This window comes from Mobula hypostoma, chromosome 9 (assembly GCF_963921235.1).
Source record: "Mobula hypostoma chromosome 9, sMobHyp1.1, whole genome shotgun sequence".
In the NCBI taxonomy this organism is placed as follows: Eukaryota; Metazoa; Chordata; class Chondrichthyes; order Myliobatiformes; family Myliobatidae; genus Mobula; species Mobula hypostoma.
Window position 1 is genome coordinate 131,371,795 of NC_086105.1, and position 17,917 is coordinate 131,389,711.

Consider the following 17,917-nt stretch of genomic DNA (forward strand, 5'->3'; position numbering starts at 1 on the left):
TTCAAAAGCAAAAAACTGCAGGTACTCAAATGCTGAAAAGAAAATTAAAAATCCTTAATTATTTAAATAGCATCTGTGGAGAGAATTATAAAGAATAATATTAATGTCAATTACTATTCGCTAGTTCAGAAATGTTAACAGTGCTAATCTCTCCCAAGATGCTACCTGATCTCTTGGTAATTTTAGTTTTTTTTAAATTTCAAACTTCCTTTATTACAATAACTATTTTATGACTTTATTACAATGCCCAAGTCTTTTACACCTCAGTAATTAAACTTCATCTCTAATGGAAGAGTTTGACGTTTGGTTCAAATATTCAACTCCAATTATTTTTACCTAATGAATAATGGCATCTTGAGTTTTGTTTTATTCTTTGGCCCTTACCTTTTGTCTGTGGGAATAACATTTCCATTAGTTGCTGTACTATCAGCTGCCTGGATGGAGGTTGACTCTGCTTCCTGTGACATTACACAAAGTTAGAGCTTACTTTCATTATTTGGGCATACAAGCAAAACAGCAAGTTAAACATGAAATGAAGAAATTAAACAACTTTCTGGTAAATGTTTCAAAAGTCAATGAGTGATGCTGTTGGTAAATTTCCACACTTTTAAGTTCATTTTTTTTGCTATTAAAAACTATAATGTCAATGAAAGATTACATACACAAGCCACAACACTGCAAATGAGATATTCCATTCAGAATCCGTCTCAAAATTATAGCCTTTTAAAATTGTAGTATGGCTTTTGGTACAATATTAGTGTATAAATATAACATTAACTTGAATCAAGGATGATCAGCATAAATTTCTGGAAAGTAGACTGCACTTGGTTAATTCAAAAAGATTTTCAAGGGCCGATAAGAGATTAAAGACAGTAAATGTGATGTGACACATTTCCAAAATTGCTTGCAAATTAGAGAGATTTGACTTGGTACTGATTTATGAAAGAAAAAAATGGCAAATGACCTTTTCTTTGCTCTAATTCTGTTTGATTTCACTTGGAATAGTAAGAACTAAAACTAGCCTTATAATTTAAAGAACAACCAGACATTTAAAAAAAAGCAGCAGAATACCTCTTCAGCCGTAGCCTTCAGCTTTTGAATTATGGCAGAACATGAACCTGGCTGTTAAGAAATAAAATAGACTATTAATTTACAAACCAAGGAAAAATGACCTGCATAAAAATTGACTCTACCTAATGTATTTTAAATCCAACAGGCCATGAGTCTGATGATATTTATACTTGACTTCTCAGTTTTAAATTGATAATTATTTTGTAAAGCTATATTATTCAAACCTAACATCTCAGCAGAAGTAGCTTTTATCCTTGTGAAACTAGCAGCATCACACCTGAATATAAATATACAGTACAGATCATTGCAAGTAAAGGCTTTTCTACTACGATCTTCCATCTCTATGCAGTGAAATAGATGGTTACACTTGCAAAATTAAAGTACTTGTTCATCATCCACAATGACATTTATACCCAGAGGTTCATCAGGTGGACCATACAATTGTACGTTAAAATTTGTTAACTATTGGAACCACTTCTTTTCATATTATATAGCAATGATTAGGATGGAGGTATTGATGGATATGTGACCAAGTTTGCAGAAGATAAGGAGATAGGTGGAAGGACAGGTAGTGTTGAGGAAGCTGTGTGTCTGTAGAAGGGTTTAGACAGATAGGGAGAATAGGTAAAGTAGTGGCAGGTGGAATGTAGTGTAGAGATGTGCACGGTCATGTACTTTGTAGAAGGAATAAAAGTACAGACTATTTTCTAAATGGGGAGCTAAATTCAAAATTTAGAGGTGCAAAGCAATTTGAGAGGTTAACTTGCAGGTTGAGTCCGTGGCAAGGAAGGCAAATGCAATGTTGGAATTCATTTTGAGACGAGAATAGAAAAGCAAGGATGCAATGCTGAGCTTTATAAGGCATTGGAAGGACTGAACTTGGAGTATTGTGAGCAGTTCTGGGTCCATTATCTAATAAAAGATGTGCTAGGATTGGGTCCAAAGGAGGTTCACAATAATGATCATAGGAATGAAGGGGTTAACATATGAGGAGAGTTTAATGGCTCTGGCCCTGTACCCACTGGAGTTTAGAAGAATGGCGGGGGGGGGGGGTGCGGAATCTCATTGAAACCTATCAAATATTGAAAGGCCTACACAGAGTGGATGTGGAGAGGATGCTTCTTATAGTGGGGGAATCTAGGACCAGAGGGTACAGCCTCAGAATAGAATGATGTCCATTTAGAACAGAGATAAGGAAGAATTTCTTTTGGCAGAGGGTAGTGAATCTGTGAAATTCATCACTACAGATGGCTGTGGTGGCCACGTCATAGGGCATATTGAAGGTAGAGATTGATTATTCAGGGCATCAAAGTTTAAGAGGAGAAGGCAGCAGAATGGGGTTAAGAGATAATAAATCAGCCATGATGGAATGGTGGAGCAGACTTGAAGGGCAAAATGGCCCAATTCTGCTCCTATGTCTTATAGTGTTTTGGGTTACAAACTGGATTCAGTAATATAGGAAAACAGCTTTAAAACAACAGGCCTATTAGGAAATGCTCCTTAATAAAATTTGAGAACCTACTCTAGTAACCGGATTAGCAACTTGTATAATCAGAACTTGTTGATAGTTGTTTGAGCTCATATGTAGAGCAGCTCCAACTTCAAAGTTCACCACTGGTTGCTACCTCCACTATACTTTACAGTAGGGATGGTGATACCTGGCTGATGCGCAGTAATGGACTTGCGTCACACATACTGCTGAATAAAAGCATATCCTTGCCCATAAGAATTTTACAAAGCTTCACTTATAAGATACTGTAAAGATGTGGAAGTTGTTCTTGTGGTCAGATGAGACTAAAGTAAAACTTCATGGGCTTGACACTAAACTGTATGTGTGATGTAAATCTAATACTGCGCATCAGCCAGGTAACACCATCCCTACTGTAAAGTATGGTGGATACTTTTCAACAGCAGGGACTGAAAATTGATGGTAAGGTAGATGTTGCTAAATACAGAAAGATCTTGGATAAAAACCTGCAAGCCTCTGTCAGGAAGTTTAAACTGGGGAGGAAGTTCATCTTTCAGCAGGACAATGACCCAAAGCACACCGCCAGAGGAAACATGGAATGCCCTCAAATGAAGAAAATTGATGTCCTTGAGTGGCCCAGAGTCATCAGCTTAACCTGATCAAATATCTCTGGCAAGACCTCAAGATTGCTGTCTGCCGCCACTCCTCAACTAACCTTGCACAGCTTGAGCAATTTTGCAAGGAGGAATGGGAAAATCTTCTCCATCACACCATGCTAGTCTCTATTAGAGACTTATCCAAAAGGTCTACCGGCTGCAATAGCTGCCAGAGGTGGTTCAACTATGTACTGAACAAAAGGGGATAAATACTTTCGAAATGCTGACATTTCAGTTTTTGAATTTTTAGTTTTGATGCTTTACAATTTTCTCAGGTTTTTGGGTTTTACTATGAAAGAGGAGCATCTGATCCACAAATAAAAATGCTCAGTTAAATTGATCAAAGTCCCTGGTTATAATACTCATTTATGTGAACAAAGGGTTAGGGGCTGAATACTATTACAAGGCACTGCAAATGCTGTATTAACAAGGCTAATAGTTGCCAACATCGATTATAATGTTACAGGCAGAACCTTCATACACAAAAAAGGGGTAAAAATGCTCAAATTGAACAGCAATTTCTTGAAGAGCTCAATGCCCCATGGAAAATGGAAATTAGAAAAGGGAAAATAAAACTGTCTGTAAAACTTGTAACTTCAAGCTACAACGTTTAAGTCCTTGCAAATTGACTAATGTAATATTTTGTACCATGAAACAGGCATAATTGCGCATCTACAATCTCCAGGATGGAAGATGGCATAAAAGAATTGGCTGATGCATTTTTTTTTAAAATACTGAATTTTCAGCTCAAGTGCAAAATGTAAAGATAAATCACAAATCTTTGTCAACACCTGGTTTATGCTAAAAACTAGAAGCATGAGTGAAAGAACTATCCAACAAAAACCCTTAAAATATTATACTTTTACCAGGGATGAAAAACTACAAACCCATTGGGCATCAAACATTAAATCACTGTTTTTTTCCTGCTTCCATGGTTATTATACGAAGTAGCCCTTTTAACTTCCATTAATACTGAATAATTCCCCTTCTTACACTTGTAGAGTAGATAAGAAGAAACTTCTTCCCCATTAGAGATGTCCAAAACTAGAGGGTGTAGGTTTAAAGCAAGAGTGAAGGACATCGATGATTAGAAGCAGGAACACAGTGCCTGAGTGAGTGGTGGTGATACTCCCACAACATTTAAATATACAAATGAGCCATCATGGTAATAATTTAAAGGGCTACAGATTGGTAAACAGGATTATGATAGACGCACAGATGGCAAGAACATGGTGGGCCAAAGGACTTGTTTCAGTGAAATATGACCATGACTCTCAATTATTAAAATTAGTACAAATAAGTGCAGTATATTTTATTAATTGCACCGAATATTGTCTGGCCCAGTAATAGCTAGTGTGCTTGAATCCTGCCAGTTGACCCCATGTGTCCATTTAAGCTACCTAAACACAGGCACCCCAGGACTTACTCAAAAAGAAAGAAAAATAAAAGGAATAAATCTAGGAAGACTATAAAAATTGAAGAGAAGCAGATCTGAAAGGGGTTACTAAAGCTTTCTGTTTCCTTGAGCTTAGTTTATAATTGATGAGAAACTACACAACTGGACTGCACACTATTTGCACTATCTTACCTTCTCAGACTGACTGAGCAGAAAATGATGGAAGTGAGGGTCGTCCTTTACTTGCTGCAATTAGAAAAATCAAATCTGAGCAAGGTAGTTATACTCTGATCCTATATCTGAATATCTGTGATGTCAGTGACAGAATGGTAGTAGCTACTGCCTGTCTAATAATCCTGGAAATCTAACTGGAAAGCATTGCAATGAATTGGAGTCCCAGGGAAAGACCTTCTTTAATTAGTCCCTTCTGCATCTACTTGTAGAAAACTACCAAATCAACCTCTTCTAATTCTACATTAATGGTTTTCCAATTATATTTCTGATCATTTCTCACTGGACATAATTTGTTTAAAGCATTATGGGCAAGACTTAGAAACATAGAAAACCTACAGCACAATACAGGCCCAAAATGTTGAGCCGAACATGCACTTTAGAAATTACATAGGGTTACCCATAGCCCTCTATTTTTCTAAGCTCCATGTACTATCCAGGAGTCTCTTAAAAGACCCTATTGTATCCGCCTCCACCACAGTCACTGGCAGCCCATTCCACGCATTCACCACTCTCTGCATAAGAAACTTACCCCTGACATCTCCTCTGCACGTACTTCCAAGCACCTTAAAACTGTGCCCTCGCGTATTAGCCATTTCAGCCCTGGGAAAAAGTCTCTGACTATCCACATGATTAATGCCTCTCATCATCTTACACACCTCTATCAGGTCACTTCTATCTTCCGCTGAGTTCACTCAACCTATTTTCATAAGGCATACGCCCCAATCCAGGCAATATCCTTGTAAATCTCCTCTGCACCCTTTCTATAGTTTCCACATCCTTCTTGTAGTCAGGTGACCAGAACTGAGCACAGTACTCCAAGTGGGGTCTGACAGGGTTCTATACAGCTGTAACATTACCTCTCGGCTCTTGAACTCAATCCTACGGTTGATGAAGGCCAATGCACTGTATGCTTTCTTAACCACAGAGTCAACCTGCACAGCAGCTTTGAGTGTCCTATGGACTCAGACCTCCAGATCCCTCTGATCCTCCACACTGCCAAGAGTCTTACCATTAACACTATATTCCACCATCATACTTGACCTACCAAAATGAACCACTTCACACTTATCTTGAACCATGATTTGGGAAAAAAACAAATTTCATTAAAACTATTGCACTTCAATATTTCCCAATCTGTATTGCTTCAGTATTCAATCCAAGCACTTGCAGCGAGAACAACAAAATGGTCCAAGATTCTGTTTTAACCAATCCAACTCCTTATTGTCAGATGTGTCAAGAATTCAAATGCAAAAACAAACCAACTCAATAATTCTAAACTGTTTCATATTCTCTGCACAGCCATTTCCAAAAACATATTTTCCCAATCATCTGGTAAAGAGGACTTCAACTGAGTTCAAATGCTAGCTACATAATAAGGGATGGACAGATAACAGTTAACATTCTGGGCTCCTGGCAACACAATGATCTAGTAATCACATAAATGCATTATTGTACTAAGTTTCCACATATTGGCCCTGATAATTACTCCATAACTGGAACAGATACTTCTCACAAAGTTTACTCATTTAAAAACTAGGCACTGAGAGAAAATGCAATACAATGATCTAAGAGCTTAGTTTACATTTCTTCCTCAGAAAAAGTAAGGTACAAATTATTTGTTAGCCTTGTCTTATACAGTATATACTCAAGCTAGACTACAAGGCTGATTTTTAAAATAAAAATCTCTCCCACCTTCTCTCTGTAACCCTTCTTTCACTCATCAAGCACCTATACAGTACTCTGTGGCAACGAACTCCATAGGTTCACCATCTTCTGGTTTAAAAAATTCCTCATTTTTTAAGGGGTGTTCTTATATTCTGAGGCTGGGATCTGCCTGCAGATCCTACACTCCCTTACTAACGGAGACATCCATATCTAAAACCATGCTTCAAGGATCCAGTAAGATTCAGAGATCTCTCCTCATGCTTCTGAACTCCAAATACAGGCCCAGAGACATCAATGTTAAGCCTTTCATTCCTGGGATCATTTTTGTGGACTTCTGGGCCCTCTTTGGAGCCAGAAACTGGGCCCAAAGTTGCTCCCAATATTCAAAATGGACTCTGACCAATAACTTATAAAGCCTCAGCAGTACATTCTTGCTTTGATATTCCAGTCTTTAAGGTGAGATGTTTCTGGTTCCAGTTACTCTGCTTTCATCTGTGTTCATAATCAAAGCAGAAGAGATTTTTGTAAATAAAACAGAAAGCTACAATGAAATGATTCCTTTGGGTTTACATTAAAATGGAGAACATTTAGAATATGAGTTTAAATCAAAAACAATTTGATGTAAATAATGTACAAGTTTCCTTTCCCTACAAGTTGGAGGATAATTGCAATGTTGAATTAATTGTAACCATTTAATGCACTGGGGTCTCTGATCATCTCTTTGGCCCCTTACCGTTAGGCAGACATACGGTAGCATTGGGACATGAACTGTTATGATGGGAAACAGAAATCCCCCAACCCCCCCCCCGACCCCCCAGGACGTAAGACCGCTGAACTCCCTGACACCACCTAGGTCTCATCGTGTATGAAGCACCAGTAGCATTATACTGATTACTTTTTAGACTTGTGTCATCAAAATTTATTTGTGGTAATACAATGGATTCAGGTTGCAGTGGTGCTAGAAAGTTTGTGAACCCTGTAGAATTTTCTCTATTTCCGCTTAAATAAAATGTGATCAGATCTACACATGTCCTAAAACTAGGTAAAGAGAACCAAATTAAATAAGTAGCACAGAAAAACTTGTTTATTTATTCACTGAGAAAATTTATCCTATATTACACGTATATATTGGAATAAAGTATGTGAATGTCTGGGGTAATGCCTTCTACAAAAGCTGTTTGGAGACAGGTGTTCCAATCAATGGGATGAGATTGGATGTGTGGGTTTTAGAGGTGCCCTGCCCTTTAAAAAAGACACACAAAGTCAGTTAACTGGCAGAGCCTGTTCCTCTCACAAAAGATCTGTTTACATGCACCGTGCCTCAACCAAAACAACTTTCAGAGGACCTTAGAAGAATTGTAGAGATGCATGAAGCTGGAAAAGGCTACAACAGCATTTCTAAAGACCTGAGTGCTCATCAGTCCACAGTGACAGAAATTGTCTACAAATGGAGGAAATTCAGTACCGTTGCTACTCTCCCTAGGAGTGGACATCCTGCAAAGTTCAAACTAAGAACACAATGTGTAATGCTGAAGGAGGGTAACAGCAACAGACTTGCAGAAATCTCTAAAACTTACTAAAGTCTCGTTCATGTGTCCACTCTAAGAAAAACACTGACCAAGAATGGTGTTCTTGGAAGGACACCAGAGGAAACCACTGCTCTCCAAAAAAAAACATTGCTGCATGTCTCAAGTTTGCAAAAGACCACCTGGATGTTCGACAAAGCTTCGGGAACAATGTTCTATGGACAGATGAGAAAAAAAGTTGAACTTTTCAGCAGAAATGCATATTGCTATGTTTGGAGGAAAACGGGTATTGTACACGAACACCCAAACCTCATCTCAATTGTGAATCATGATGAAAAGAGCATCATTGTCTGGGGCTGCTTTGTTGCCTCAATGCCTGGACAGCTTTCTATTGTTGAAGGAACAATGAATTCAAAATTGTATCAAGACATTTTACAGGAGAATGTCAGGGTAAGCAGTCCTTCACCTGAAATTTAATAGAAGTTGAATAATGCAACAAGACAATGATCCAAAAGACAAGAGTAATTCAACAACAGAATGGTTTAAATAGAAGAAAATTCGCGTTTTGGAATGGCTGAGTCAAATTCCTGACCTTAATCCTATCAAAATGTTGTGGAAGGACCTGAAGTAAGCAGTTCATGCAAGGAAATCCACCAACTTCCCAGAGTTGAAGCCCTTTTGTAAGGTGAAATGGCCTAAAATTACTCCAAGCCGATGTGCAGGACTGATCAAGTTACCAGAAATATTTGGTTGAAGTTGTTGCTATACAGGGGGTCACACCAGTTACTGAAAGCAAAGATTCATACTTTTTCCAACAAATATATGTAATATTGGATCATTTTTCTCAATCAATAAATGAACAAATATAATGTTTTTGTGTTTATTTATTTAATTGGATTCTCTTTAGTTTTAGGACATGTGAAGATCTGATCACAGTTTAGGTCATATTTATATAGAAATTCTATAGGGTTCACAAGCTTTCTAGCACCACTGTAATTGGGACACACTGGAAGCAATACATTTTGGCCCGATTAATTGGCTATCCCAATTAGCTGAAGTTTCATGGAAATCGTTAATTAGTTACATGTTCTTTTTCATACATTTTTAGTTATGTATATAAATTAAATGAGAACAAATTAGAACACTAACAACACTACCACAGTATCACAAAACTGTCGTTCTTGACAAAGGAATTCATCTACATTGTCTTTTAATTGACTGTAAATGGAAAAAAAAATCAGCTCGGACACCTAGAGCAGATAATGGACTACCTTCATATAATGCTTTTGACAATTGCGTCCTCCAAATCTTCATTTTCATTGTAACATTCAAATTCATCGTTCCTAACGCAATGAAATCCTTTCATTTTCATTCCTAGCCATTTCTCGCATCTCCAAGCCTGAATGCTTGAAACCACAGTGAGAAACAGTTCTGCATTGTCTTACTACTTATTTCTCATGAAATATCAGTGATAAAAATCACTACTTTTTGAACACAAATACATGCAACTGATGCTATTTAAAAACTATTCACACAAAGCCCAGTATAGTACTTAACCGCCACAGAAGTGCACGCGACTGACTCAAGTTAGAAACTTTGGTAAATCTTCTCTCCCACTTAAGTGGCATAGTGCCCCAAATAAACAAAGAGAATCCCAGCAATTTTCTCAATTCCGTTTTTGTTCTTTAAGTACTGTCCCACATGTGGCTGCCCTGATTAACCAATGACCCAATTAACCAGAGTGAGTGAGTGAGTGAGTGTGCGCATGCATGCGTGATGCAAGTTAAATATAGTGGTCCAGAGGAAAGTTGTTTCATTTGGGGATGGACACACACACGCACAAATATATAAAAATATAAAAAAAACACACACACACACACACATATATATTTCCTCTGGACCACTATATTTAACTTGCATCACGCATGCATGCGCACACTCATTCACTCTGGTTTTTTATTTATATATATATATATATATATATATACACACACACACACATATATATATAGGCCCCAGGCTCTTAAGTTAAGCCAAATGGTCTGTTCTTTCTAAACAGTAATGACACCTTACAAACTGCAAGAAATGCCAGAAAAGATCAAGTAAATTTGAAAATTTTAGCACCTGCTTGCAAGCATGCATCATAGGACAAATTTGAACCAGTGACAAATTTAACACATTTGGGGCCATTTGCATCTCGCTTCAGAAATATCAAAGAGAAATGTACAAATGTAAGGGAATAACCAAACTTTGACAGCACTTAAAAAAACAAGACATTTGGGGATTTTATTGCACAGCCTAAACTGTGACTGATATCTGAACTTCGAAAACCTCCGATAGCCAAAAATATGAACATATATAGGCATGTCTTAGATGTTTCTCGGAGTTAAATAATCAAAGATGAAGATGATTGTGGTAGTAAACACTCTTATAGAAATACTATACAAGGAGACTTTCCAGTGCTGGTAGAAACAGTGCTGAATCTCAAACGATATATTCCAGATCACAAGTGGAAAATTACAGAAGTGTATTTGAATGGGACAAAATAACTGGAACACTCACAAACAGGTTTTAGCTGATTTGTTAAATTAATCAGAAAGGTGTAGATGAGTGCTTTCTTTCTTCAAGAAGTTTATATTCTTGTTCATGACCATTTTAAAGAGCAGCTTTTGATGGCATGACCACATCCTGAAACATGGAGAAAACAGCCAAGATTCCTGGACTTGGTCCTTTTGAAGACTACCTGAAACAAAAACTAGGCTGATATTGCACAACATATAACAGGTTACTGCAGTGAGTATGGAAATATAATTGACTAAGAAAGATATCAAACAATGGAAATGGATGATGATTTTGCAATGAAAGGGGGCATCAGACAATACATGACAATGTTTCATGAAATGGTTAATCGGGCTAACTGCTTAAATCAAATGAACACCAATAAGAACCTGAGAGAAACTAAATATCAAACAATAAAATTAACAAAAATACATATGCATACTTAAGACAAAATAAAGCTATAGAGAGAAAGACAGTGGACTGAAGCAGTTGACAGCAAATGAGAAATGGGTGAAACGTTTGAAAAGGAGCACTAAATCTTGTGTCCATTTTTGCCACTGACACCTTATCTGTACATTGTTTATAGCACAAATGAAAAATTAATTAAGTGAGCATGTGAACCAGAAAGGGCTATATATTCCTGCTGGATAACTAATAAACATTTGTTGATGTTGATTATGAATATGATGCAGAACTACATAAAAATTTGTTTAGTTACGCATGATGCCACAAGTTGGGGGGGAGGGGGGTTTAGAATTACTTAGACTAATACTAATGCCTAGCTCAGTTATTGGAAACATGAGAAAATGGTGGCACCCAGAAGTAAACGTGGAACCTTCTCCCTGGATTCAAATAATTTAACATCCAGTTCATCGAGACATATAATACAGTTAAACATGATATCATTATAGTCTCTGGGAAGAAAACAAACACAAGAAATGGAAGTAATATGGGAACAGGGTTTGATGGGCCAGCACACAGATGCCTCACAGTTTTTCTGGGAATTTGCAAGAGACAGCTTAAACAAGTACAGTTTTAAATGAAAAAAACAATTGATTCATGATCTGTCCTGGTGTTTTAAAATTGCTACAGTAATGGAATAGCATTGTAAAGATCCTTAAAGCAAATGTAACATTAATTGTACATTAAAGTCATACAAGTCATAAACTACAGACGTCAGTCACGTCAAGAATAATGTGAAGTAAACAATGTGCTTAAACAACTTGTTTAAAACTTGAAAGGTATAAAAGGCAAAGCATTAATTTAGACTGTGGGACTGGGGTATGTTGGAAGCAAACCGACACTCTTGGACAGGATAACTACAATAAATCTTCCAGGAATCTGCTAACGAATCATGTACTTGAAACAATTAGGCTAGAACACTGATTAAGAAATACGAAGAAGGGTTTGAAACAACTAAAAGACAATGTTATTGAAGCAGCAACATTTACTACATACTTCAGAATCAGTAGCAGAGACATAAAGTAATAAATGTAACAGAAAATGCTTTTTTGAGAAGAGGGTTAAGATTGCTCTGGGAGTTAGTTGTTGGCAGGTAAGATCAGAAACAAAAAGATGCCCAAAAGTATCTTTCCAGGATGCAATGGCATTCATTGAACAACAGAGTAAGTGGAAGCCTCAAAGAATCAGTCTGATAACTTGCTTTGCTGCATACGTATACAGCTCAGAAAAAAGAGGTCCCAACTAGTCCATGCCAACCAAGATCCCCTCCTCCTTCAAGTTTCTCTCTCCCCGCTCCCCATCTTTCAAATCTACTCCTCAGCTTTTTTTCTCCAGCCCTGCCGAAGGGTTTCGGCCTTGAAATGCCAACTCTACCTTTTCCAAAGATGCTGCCTGGCCTGCTGAGTTCCTCCAGCATTTTGTGTGTGTTGCTTGAATTTCCAGCATCTACAGATTTTCCCTTGTTTATAAGTTTTTGTCTCTGTTTGGTCCACATATTTCTAAACCTTTTCAATCCACGAACCTAAGTACCTTCTAAATGTTGTCAATATACCTGCCTCAACTACTTCCTATGACAGCTCATTCCAGATAATGAACACCATCAGTCAGAAATTTGCCCCTCCGGTTCCTAGTAAAACAAACAAACAAACACAAACACACACCTTTAAACCTGTGCCATCTAGTTCTTGATTCCCCAATCCTAGGTACAAGACTATGCAATTTCACCCTATTTCATACATCTCTGCAATACCCCCTCAAGCTCTGAAACTGCAATGAAAAAACTCCACCAAACCTGCTCAACCTCCCTCCATAACTTGAGTCCTAACAACATCCTTATAAACCTTGTCTGCATTTTTTCCAGCTCAATGGCATCATTCCTTTAGCAGGGTGACCAAACCTGAATATAGTATTTCAATTATGTCCTCACCAACACCTCGCATATCTGCAAGATAACATCTCAGCTTCTATACTCAAATATCCTGACAGGTGTAAGCCAACATGCCAAAAACTGTTTCCACCATCTATCTGCAACACCAACTTCAGGGAACCATGTCCTACGTCCCCTGTTCTGTAAATCACCCCAGGGCTGTACAGTCAATGAGGGTTCTTCCCTCATTTACCTTCCCAAAATACAACACCTCACACTACAGGCATTTCATATTGTGTGGTATGAGATTACAAGTTTACCCCTCCACTGGATAAAGCACTGAGTGGAATGACAGAGTTATAGAATCAAATGGTCTTCTGCATTGCCAAATGACCAAAGTGACTGTAATTATAAAGCAGTAAATACCATTCAGGCTGGCAAGTCACATTGAGTAAATACCTGAAGATAATGGATATCGAGGAAGGGAGTCAGAAGATTTACTGGGAGAGAAGAGAGATGACAAGCAGTGTCATGCGTACATTCAAAACTGAAAAAGGATTATTGAAAAAACAGCAAGTTTCGTCAGCTGGGAAGTACTAATCAAGGTTAATTAGCAAGTTTGAATGTGTCGAATTTCTCCAAAGTGTGAGCTTGATCATTACAACGGGACAGAAAAATCAGACCAGTACCATCTGGTGATTTTAGCTGAGAAGTTGATAAGTGGAAGAAACTCATCAAGAGGTTGGAGAAAATACGATGGTATTTTTTTTTAACTTGAGGTAGCTGTTATGAAGCATGTCACAGCAGAACGAATTCCCTGTCCAACTGAATAAGGCAGATTTGATTTGTGTAATTGAAGTAACAAAACTCATATGAGCAGTCTATTGCCTTTGAGTTAGTGTATTTAGAGAAAGAAAACATGTACCACTGTAGGTTTTTATGGCAGTATAAGAACTCAGAAATATTAACAAATAACACTGGACAACAAAGATTTTGCTTCTTGAATACCTTTAGGCGTATCTTATGAATTTTGGGCTACTGATCATGATAATTACCACGAAATTTCCCTTTCACGCACCAGTTTTTAAAATAAGTTTATGTTTATTATTTCAATTCATAATTCAAGTCAATTAAAATGTTGCCTACAATTTAAGCTGGCAAGTTTCCTATCTTGTCCAGGCGTGCTTAGGCGGCGTGGCTGCTGCATGGCAGGACAGGTTTTAGTAATAATTATTGGGTTCAGGACTGTAAGGATGGAATTTGCTATCACCAAGCACAAAAATTTCTATGAAGGATTTTGCTATTTGAGACAGATGCTTCCCAGAAATAACTGATGCCAAGATTAAGGAAAGTATTTTTGTTGGTCCACAAATCAATCAGGTCACCAATGACAGGCAATTTGAAGAATTTCTAGTGGGACCGGAGAAAATCACATGGAGGCATTCAAGGAAGTTGTTGAAATTTTTCTCGGCATCTACAGAGCACTAAGCTACATCAAGCTGGTTGAAAGCATGCTTCAAGCATATAAAACCATGAAATGCAACATGTCACTAAAGATTCATTTTCTGCATTCCCATTTAGACTTCTTCCCTGCAAATCTCGGTGCTGTTAGTGACGAGCATGGTCAAAGGTTTCACCAGGACATTGCAGTCATGGAGAAAAGATACCAGGGCAACTGGAATCCATCAATGCTGGTGAATTATTGTTGGACACTTAAGCGAGAAGCCTCAGACACTGAGTACAAATGAAAATTATTAACAAAATATGTTTAACTTAGTTGAACTATTGCAAAGCATCAGCACCATTATGCAATTAAACACATTATATTCAATAAAACATAACTTGTTGTTTCTCCAAATTCCTACGTGATACAAGTAGTCTGAAATCATATTTGTGTTTATCTTCAAGCAGTCCATCATAAACAAAAAAAAATTCTGAGGAAGCACACTTTTGAAAAAATTTGTTGTCCAGTGTAATACAAGGATAATATTGAGAGATTAATACACACAAAATGCTGGAGGAGCTCAGTAGGCCAGGCAGCATCTATGAAGAAGAGTAAACAGTTAATGTTTCTGGCTAAGACCCTTAATCAGGACTGGGGGAGAAAAAAGGCCAGAGTAAGAACACAAACACGAGGAATTCTGCAGATGCTGGAAATTCAAGCAACACACATCAAAGTTGCTGGCGAACTCAGCAGGCCAGGCAGCATCTCTAGGAAGAGGTACAGTCGACGTTTCAGGCCGAGACCCTTCGTCAGGACCAACTGAAGAAAGAGCTAGTAAGAGATTTAAAAGTGGGTGGGGGAGGGGGAGATCCAAAATGATAGGAGAAGACAGGAGGGGGAGGGATGGAGCCAAGAGCTGGACAGGTGATTGGCAAAAGGGGTATGAGAGGATCATGGGAAAGGAGGCCCAGGGAGAAGGCGAGTCTGAGTCAAGATGTGGTCGAAAAGTTGAAGAGCCGAAGAAATTACAGATGGGGAGCAGTGAGAGATGGTTTCACTGAACTCCCGTCGAAGAGAAGATTTAAACTTCTTCAGTGTAGGCATCACCGGAAGAGGCTTTGCAGTAGTGAATTTAAAAACACAAACACGAGGAATTCTGCAGATGCTGGAAATTCAAGCAACACACATCAAAGTTGCTGGTGAACGCAGCAGGACAAAGGGTCTCGGCCTGAAACGTCGACTGTACCTCTTCCTAGAGACGCTGCCTGGCCTGCTGCGTTCACTAGCAACTTTGATGTGTGTTGTCAGAGTAAGACGTTGGGGGGAGGAGAGGAAGGAGTGCAAGGTAGTCGGTGATAGGTGAAACCTGGAGAGGGAGAGGGGTGAAGTAAAGAGCTTGGAAGCTGATAGATGAAAGAGATAAAGGGCTGTAGAAGGGGGAATCTGATAGGAGAGAACAGAAGGCCATGGAAGAAAGGGAAGGGGCAGGCACACCACATCTGCAGATTTTCTCGTTTGTGAATTTGGGAGATTACTTGTTTCAAATGAATAGTCAAATCAAGTCACCTTTTATTGTCATTTCGACCATAACTGCTGATACAGTACACAGTAAAAATGAGACGTTTTTCAGGACCATGGTGCTACATGAAACAATACGAAAACTACACTGAACTACAAAAAAAAAACACAAGAACTACACTAGACCACAGACCTACCCAGGACTGCATAAAGTGCACAAAACAGTGCAGGCATTACAATGAACAATAAACAAGACAATAGGCGCAGTAGAGTGCAGTAGGTTGGTGTCAGTCCAGGCTCTGGGTATTGAGGAGTCTGACAGCTTGTGGGAAGAAACTGTTATATAGTCTGGTCATGAGAGCCCGAATACTTCGGTGCCCTTTGCCAGATGGCAGGGGGAGTAAGAATTTGTATGAGGGGTGCGTGGGGTCCTTCATAATGCTGTTTGTTTTGCGGATGCAGCGTGTGGTGTAAATGTCTGTAATGGCAGGAAGAGAGACCCCGATGATCTTCTCAGCTGACCTCACTATCCGCTGCAGGGTCTTGAGATCCGAGACGATTCGATTTCCGAACCAGGCAGTGATGCAATTGCTCAGGATGCTCTCAATACAACTTCTGTAGAATGTGGTGAGGATGGGGGGTGGGAGATGGACTTTTCACACCCTTCGCAGTAAGTAGAGACACTGCTGGGCTTTCTTTGCTATGGAGCTGGTGTTGACGGACCAGTTGAGATTCTCCACCAGGTGCATACCAAGAAATTTGGGGCTCTTAACAATCCCTATGGAGGAGTCGTCGATGTTCAGTGGAGAATGGTCATTCCGTGTCCTCCTGAAGTCAACAACCATCTCCTTTGTTTTGTTCACATTCAGAGACAGGTTGTTGGCTCTGCACCAGTCTGTTAGCCGTTGCACCTCCTCTCTGTACGTTGACTCATCGTTCTTGCTGATGAGACCCACCACGGTCGTGTCATTGGTGAACTTGATGATGTGGTTCGAGCTGTGTATTGCAGCACAGTCGTGGGTCAGCAGAGTGAACAGCAGTGGACTGAGCGCACAGCCCTGGGGGGCCCCCGTGCTCAGTGTGATGGTGTTGGAGATGCTGCTTCCAATCTGGACTGACTGAGGTCTCCCAGTCAGGAAGTCTAGGATCCAGTTGCAGAGGGAGGTGTTCAGGCCCAGTAGGCTCAATGTTCCAATTAGATTCTGATGAATGATTGTGTTGAATGCTGAATTGAAATCTATGAACAGCATTTAAACATACGTGTCTTTTTTGTCCAGGTGGGTTAGGGCCAGGTGGAGGGTGATGGCAATGGCATCGTCTGTTGAATGGTTGGGACGGTACGGTGAGGGGGGCAGCAGGGTCTTGATGTGCCTCATGACGAGCCTCTCGAAACACTTCATGATGATGAATGTGAGTGCAACGGGATGGTAGTTGTTGAGGCAGGACACTGAAGACTTCTTCGGCACGGGGACGATGGTGGCGGCCTTGAAGCATGTAGGAACAATGGTGCTGCTCAGAGAGATGTTGAAGATGTCAGTGAGAATCTCTGCTAGCTGGTCTGCACATCCTCTATGAGCACTCTGCCAGAAATATTGTCTGGTCTAGCAGCCTTCCGGGGGTTGACCCTGCACAGGGTTCTCCTCACATCGGCCACAGTTAGACACAGCACCTGGTCATTTGGAGGAGGGGTGGTCTTCCTCGCAGCCACATCATTTTCCACCTCAAAACGAGCGTAGAAATTGTTCAATGCATCTGGGAGGGAGGCAACACCAGCACAGGCAGGTGGTGTTGTCTTGTAGTTGGTGATGTCCTGAATGCCCTTCCACATGCGCCGCGTGTTGCCGCTGTCCTGGAAGTGACTGTGGACTTGCTGGGTGTGTGCACGCTTTGCCTTTCTGATGGCCCGGGACAGTTTGGCCCTCGCTGTTGTTAGGGTTGCCTTGTCGCCTGCTCTGAAGGCAGAGTCACGGGTCCTCAGCAGCGCACACACCTCCGCAGTCATCCATGGCTTCTGGTTAGCGCGTGTAGTGATGGTCTTGGCCACAGTGATG

The 17,917-nt window shown here is 39.6% G+C and overlaps 1 protein-coding gene across 2 annotated transcripts in view; it reads right to left on the bottom strand.

Moving 5' to 3' along the window:
- glyr1 (glyoxylate reductase 1 homolog (Arabidopsis)) overlaps positions 1-17,917 on the bottom strand; it is a 62,209-nt gene that overhangs the window by 23,004 nt on the left and 21,288 nt on the right. Inside the window, exons 7-9 of one of the 2 annotated variants that reach the window (XM_063059180.1) lie at positions 4,784-4,837; positions 1,072-1,122; positions 385-458 (exon numbers count right to left, since the gene is read on the bottom strand). In XM_063059180.1, the coding sequence (XP_062915250.1) occupies positions 385-458; positions 1,072-1,122; positions 4,784-4,837 (179 nt within the window). The remainder of the gene's footprint in view (positions 1-384; positions 459-1,071; positions 1,123-4,783; positions 4,838-17,917) is intronic. The other variant, XM_063059181.1, reaches the window with a different exon arrangement.